Source organism: Triticum dicoccoides, chromosome 6A (genome assembly GCF_002162155.2).
Source record: "Triticum dicoccoides isolate Atlit2015 ecotype Zavitan chromosome 6A, WEW_v2.0, whole genome shotgun sequence".
NCBI classification, from domain to species: domain Eukaryota; kingdom Viridiplantae; phylum Streptophyta; class Magnoliopsida; order Poales; family Poaceae; genus Triticum; species Triticum dicoccoides.
The window spans coordinates 549,124,537-549,131,206 of NC_041390.1; the positions used below are offsets into that span (position 1 = coordinate 549,124,537).

General features: G+C 50.8%; 1 protein-coding gene across 1 annotated transcript; it reads left to right on the plus strand.

The window, feature by feature from the left end:
- On the plus strand, window positions 1–4,034 carry LOC119317843. The gene is made up of 4 exons (XM_037592340.1): window positions 1–81; window positions 979–1,502; window positions 2,516–2,553; window positions 2,689–4,034. The coding sequence occupies exons 2-4, from the start codon at window positions 1,178–1,180 to the stop codon at window positions 3,712–3,714; spliced, it is 1,389 nt and encodes a 462-aa protein (XP_037448237.1). The 5' UTR covers window positions 1–81; window positions 979–1,177; the 3' UTR covers window positions 3,715–4,034.
- Window positions 4,035–6,670: the final 2,636 nt, after the last annotated feature.

Consider the following 6,670-nt stretch of genomic DNA (forward strand, 5'->3'; position numbering starts at 1 on the left):
CGCGCGCCTCGTCTCCCCCCTGGCTTAAAGCGTCGCCGCCGACCGGCGCTTCGGTCGGGAGTTCAGACTCGTGGCATGCAGGTGAGAACCCCCCGACGCGTCCCGCTGAAAGACGAATCGAATCGAAACATTTCAGTTCGTCGTTGAAAATCGGGGTTTCCTGTCGAAAGTCTTATGCTTTTTTTCTATTAGACAGTAGAAAAGTTCTGAAATATTCTAATCTAAAGGGGAAGTTCCTGTTTAAAAGTCCGAGGGTGGCGGTGCCGGGGTGTCGGCTAGGCGGAGAAGCCGCTGGGGGTGCTGACGGGGCTGCGGGGAAGGATGAGCAGGAGGTATTAGGTTAGAGGTTGGGGAAGACGGATGGGGGGCTGCCGGCGTTTGGTGAGGTCAGATAGGGCGTATACCAGAACTGGTGTCGCATAGCCCGTAGGCGTAACCCTCCTCCGCTGTCCTCTGGACTGTGGACTGGCGTGGAGCCAAGATCTGTCCGGGTTTGGATTGATTCGCCATTGGACTGTCCGAGCTCATATTCAAGTATACGTATTTTGGTGCCTGTTACCCTGAACTAGCCTCTTATTTTCAGAAGAAATTGAGGGTTTAACTGAACCTCGAGTCTGCCCCCGCTTTCAGAACTAGGTTGGTGTTGCGCACACGCACACCATGCTGTTATGTGCTATTGCAGGTAGTGTTGAATCTCGTGGCTTTGAAACATAAGCATATTTAAGGTGGGGGGAGGAAAACGTCATTGGAACATTACAAAAGAAAGAACTAGTCAGCCTGGTGAACCTCAAACTTTACTACGCATAAAATGTTTGCTTGGTGCAGAATATGCTGATTTGTATGCGAGAGACATGTTGTGGGTTTGATGAGGTCCTTGTTATTTAAGTCAGTGACCTTTTGTAGATCAAGATAATAGCCTTTGAATTTAGAACAAAAAACTATTTCAGTCGTTGCTAACTTGTTCTGTAAATGCCACAGGTGACACTGTTTGAAGCCCTCTGTCTCTTGACTTGAAAATAACAAGTTATCGACGCTGCGAGTAAGCTTTATTTGCGAGCAAAAATAAGCTAGTAGTATTTGCACGTGATTGGGCAAATTAGTCAAGACGGGCGCTCTTTGCTGCGTGGCCGCTAGGCCACATGGGACAAAGTCCAATCCTGCTAGCAGAGACTGTTCCATGGATCCTACAGAGCCTCGTTGGCGGATGAATTCGAGCTTCTCTCCTCCATCGCGGGGATGGGACTGCATGTACTCATCAGACGGTTTGCCTCATAGGACTCCTGATGCTCCACACGATCATCCACCTTATGTGTCATCACTATCATCACATAGTAAAGGAAGTAGAAGTGCATTTGGCAGTGACCAGTACCTGAATCACCACCACTCTGTATCTGATGGAGCACTTTCTTATTTTGGTAGTCCTGTTGACAGCCTTCAGGCTCCACGCTGGACACCCTCTCTGCAAAGATTTGATCTTGGCGAGTTCTCTACACCTGGAGGAGGTATATATATACTTGTTCCTGATTACATACCGTGGATGCTGTTTTGCCATGTTTCTATTTGTGTAATATGCACATCTCTTCACAGTATAATGAATGGAGTCTGTCACTGAAAAAATGAACATGATAGTAGCTGCATCGTAAACACATTTGGAAGCATTGCATTATGTTGTAACATAGGCTTGTTTTGGTGTTAGTACGAAAGAAATTTGCTGAATTGACTGGCTTTCCTTGCAAATAGTACTTGAAACATGGCTTGTGAATCACTGTCTCAACAGTCTATAAGTGCTTGATTCATCTGCCTGTTCATATGGTAATTTGCCTATATGTAGCGCCATTTGGATGGTCTAATTATTTCTGAAAAGATCCTGCTACACTCTTGCTGTCTTCCCAAGTTCTTAACGTTTTTGTGGGATATTGTGTTTTGTCCCGTTCATACATGGAATGCTTCATTAAACAGTACAAAGTCTTCTGTATCAAACGTGCTAAGTAAGTATTATGTCTGGTTTGTCTAGCATAAGTCTTCAACAAGATCTGAACCCAAAGAATATTATTCCCATGTCAAGGTGAGATGAGTATGGCATGAAGAAAGTAAATCTGTACCCATATTCGGATGAATACAAGTTTATTGAAGAATTGCATAGTAAGGAACTTGGTAAACACATGCCCTAATTGGATGAAATACAAGTTCATTGACGAATTACATTTTGATGTGATTCAGGGGCACATTATGAGAGCTGGTTTTGCAGATTTAGTTACTCGGTTTCTAATTGTATTAGTTTTCATACAGCACAATTTACTTTGTCAATTGGTTTCATTGGAAATTTTGGCAAAAAAAAATAACCGTATACATGGGCATCAGCGCTCAGTGGTACACGTTAGAAACAGCTACCCCTGCAACACCTGAATTTTTCTTTCATCCATGTTCATGATTACTGATCAGTCATTACTATAGTGCTAGTGTTCCTTTGTTGGCTTCCTGTTTAATTAACCATTTCTCTACTCTTTGGGACCAGGACCGAAACCTGAAAGTTCCGATCTCCAATCCAGCGAGGCAAGCTCCATTTTATTTTTATTTACTTAATCCCCCTAGTTCTCTGTCAGCTAGCATGCTTTTAACCAAAATAAACATATAGGCGTGTCCTCTGTATCATAGTGCTGATTTTTTTTTGTTCATTGTGTGCTGCAGAGACATTTAACTGCTGTGAGCAGTTTCAGTTCTGCATCCCCATTCTCAGAAACAAGTCAGCTGGCATCTTCTGGTAAACGACCAGCTTCACATCTACCTCGCAATCATCTGGGAAGGCGATCCTTTATGTCAACACCAGTCTACCCGCTAGTCTTCCGCAATCCAGTGTCAGAAGCAGAAGCCTCGGGGGTGGCTGAGGCTAGTAATGCTGGGCGTACCACACCGAGTGATGACAGCCTGGCTTCTCCTGTGTGGAGGCGCAGTTTGGCGAGTCCTGAGCTCAAGTTCCATGACACACTGAGTGAACTTCGGAAGATGGAGGCTTCTCCTGAGCCGAACACAAGCTCTAGGAGGGAAGGATTCAGATGGAGCAGTGCTAGCAGCTATGATTTTGGATATGATGGTGATGCCATTGACATTTCAGACCATATCAGCATTGACTCCCAAAGGTCCCCAACAAGTTCAACGAGTTTCCTGAAATGTGGCTTATGCGAGAGATTCCTCAGGCAGAAGTCGCCATGGAGCTCAAACCGGATAGTTCGAAATACCAATATGCCAGTAGCAGCAGTCCTCCCATGCCGACACGTCTTCCACGCAGACTGCCTGGAGGAAAGTACTCCGAAGAGTGAAGCCCATGAACCACCTTGCCCGCTTTGCACGCGAGCTCGCGATAGTGAAGGATGTGTATCATTCTCGGAGCCTCTTCACGCCGCCCTCAGATCCGCTCGCAGGAATCATGGCATTCGCTTTTCTTCTGGTGATGCGGGTGGTAGCAGCAGCAGCGCAAACCCTTCTCGCAACGACCATGTGCTGAAGAGAAATCAGTCTGCGCTCGCGCCAGCGCGCAGCGGCTCGCTGTTCCGGAACCGTTTCAAGAAGCAGTTCCCCTTCAAGGGGAGGCTCGGGAAGGACCTGTTTGGTGGCAGGGTTTTCAGGAAGGTCGGCTCGTCGTCGTCTTCGGGGGGCCAAAAGGATGACAGTCGTCAGCCGCCAGCAGCTAATAAGCCTGACCGATCCATGGAGTAAGTAAGCTAGAGCGAAGGCGCGCCTTATATTGTTCGCTGCCGTTACTCTACCCTTGTACCGTGTCCAAATCCGTAGTAGATGTATCCATAAATTGTGGAAAGCAGTGCCGGTGCGCTGCGAGTACTCGTCCAGGACGGAGCTGTTTGTTTTGTTTAGACGGTGCCTGCCTTGGATGTGGCACCATGAGTGCGTGAACTAACTGTGCTTTCATCATGACTCAGTTTGCCGCCTGTTGTTTTGTTTGGAACATGTTACTGTATTGAAAACCGGCAGGTCCGGCTCTGGAGTATTAACAGTCGAGAACGGTTATCGTTTGCCTTTGTTGTGCTTTGTTTCCCGTGGGTGTCCATGTTTACCTGGTTCACATGCATTCCATCATTGAACGATTTACATCTTTGTGGCAAGTTGGTGGCGGCATCAAATTTTGTAGTGGAAACTGCATCGGTGGTTTCTCTCGTATTCTATGCCTGACCCCTGCGTCGCCTCTCCCTGGCGGCACGGGGGGAACCACTCCGGCGCCGCCACCTTCCCTCCTCCCTCCACCCCCCACCTCGCCGCCGCCTGAGGAGTTCGCTGGCGAAGCCCGGTCTGGCTCCAGGGAGGGTGGCGGCGGGGCATCTCTCTGCGAGGCGCGAGGGCGCATCTGGCGCGCGGGCGCGGCGAGCTTGGGCGGGATCGCGGGCGCGGCTCTGGCTCGGGCTGGTGAGGCTCCGGCGGTCCGAGGGGTGTCGCGGCGCGGCAGGGGGCTCACTCCGGCACGGGCGGTCCGAGGGGGCGCGGGATCTGGCGCTCTAGCAGGGGCGCCGTCAAGGGGAGGCGCGGATGCATGCGGGCGGGCGTCTCGCGCGGTGCGTGCGTTGTGTGCGGCGCAAGTCGGGCGCGTGGGCGGGAGGTGGTTCGGCTCGGGAGGCGCCGGGCAGGGAAGCTCGGGAGGCGGGCTCGTCAGACGGGCGTGACGCGAGGAGGAAGCCGGGGTGGCGGCCCCGTGCTGGAAGCCATGGCATTTTGGCCATGGTGTCGTGTGCGCCGAGGGTGGTGCGCGGTGAAGCTTGGTGGTCGGCGTTGGAGAGTGCAAGGCGCAACAGGAACGGCTCCAATGATCTCCACGCTTCTGGGTGGATCAGATCTGCGGGCCTCCATAGGGATGTGTGTGTTCCGGGCAAAAGCCTTGACCCGACTTTGTCGGTGCCGTCGACGGCGGCACTTTCGGGCGTCGTTTCCCTCCTTGGAGGCGTCATTGTGGAACTCATCTTCTTCTATGTGGGGCTCGGGCTCTCCGGGTGAAAACCTAAGCTCCAGATTTTTCGGAGCGGGCGACGGCGGCGTCTTCGTCGTTTCCCTCTTGGGGGTGTTGCTTGGGAGAGTTAGCTTGTGCTTGGTGCGTTTGGTTTTCTCCTACGTCGGGTTTGGTGGATGCCGAGGCAGCGGCCCCGGACGGCTGATGAACGCCGAGGCGGCGGCCTCGGGAAGTGATGCGCGGTGCGGCTCCATGGGGCGGGGCGGTGGCTCGGCCTTCACTTGGGTGGCAATCTTGGGCCACTTGGGTGGCAGGCTTGTCGGTCCGGTCGACGCGTTCCAGAGGGGGCGATCTGACTTTGCGTCGGGGCGGCGGCCCCGGATGTGGTGCAACGTTCGTGGTCTGCGAGCGGTTGCCCTGAGCAGCGTGGGCTGCGGGAAGCTGGGTCGCGCGGCGTTGCTGCTCGAGCGGAGCGGTGGTACGTCGGGGCGGCGGCCCCGGAAGGTGGTGCCGGTTGATTGCGCTGGGCGCGACGGAGCGGTGGATGTCGGGGCGGCGGCCCCGAGAAAATCACTGTGGCGTCCAGACTTCTGTGGCAACGATGATGGTGGGAGCGATGTCGGTGACGCGGCAATGGTTGCGATAGTCGGCTCTTCTTCCGCGTGTCCACGATATTGCCTCGTTTTGTTTGTTGCTGTGGAGTCGAAGCTGCGGCGGCGAGGCCCTGTGGTATACGATGACTGGTTCCAGGTGTCCTTTCGGCGATCTTCCGTGGTGCCAGCCGTGCCTAGTTTCATTTTTCTGAGTTCTCCGTCAGAATCGGAGCTGCGTTGTCTGTCCGCAGATCGACATGTCGTCGAGAAGGGTGGGCTTTGCCCTGTGTGTTTCAGTCTATGCGAGTGGGATCAGCCCTTGTTGTTCCGGTTTTTGCCCGGTTTTCCGTAATTAACTGGGCAATTCTCTTCTACTTAATTAATAGATGAGGCAATCTTTGCCCCCGTTTTGAAAAAAAAATTGTAGTGAGAACCCTAGGTCTGGCGTCAAGTTTTCGGGGTGAAAACCCTAGGTCTGGCTTCATTGGTTGTACCAAACGTTGAGTCTGCTCGCACTCTCTTCCCTGAGTGAAAATCCATGATCTGATTCATATGGTTGGATCTGATGGCGATGGTGTTCATGCACCGATATGTTGCAACAGGTTGTTTGTCTCGCCTCGACCTTTTCAGGTTGTTCTTTTTCCTTCTAATATGCGTGCAATCTTGATTGCTTGAGTGGCTCTGGATATCCTGTTGTTGCAAAAGTAAGATTTAATTTGTATCAACTTTTGATATTAATATATTATCTTTTTATATAAAAATATTGGCTGTCAAGACCACAATTTGACCTTAAAGACAGCGCGATAGGGCGAGGCTTACATGTGTTGGTTTGTTACAACTTGGACAATCTTCTACACTAAGAGATTTTCTTTTTGGCGAATAATTCTTCCGATCTGTTGATAAGATATAACAGCGGCACAGAGATCCATAGTAGACTAAATGCACATTGGTTATATTCATATGGCTCTTTTGATTCAAAAAGAATTCATAGGATTCAGATCCTTGGGAATTTTCTCTATGTAGTCCGCTATGCATAATTTGAATTGTTGAGATATTTCCATAAGGATTTCTTTGCACTCTGCTTTGGAGGAAAATTCCCTTCCACTCAAATGTCTTGCTACAAATC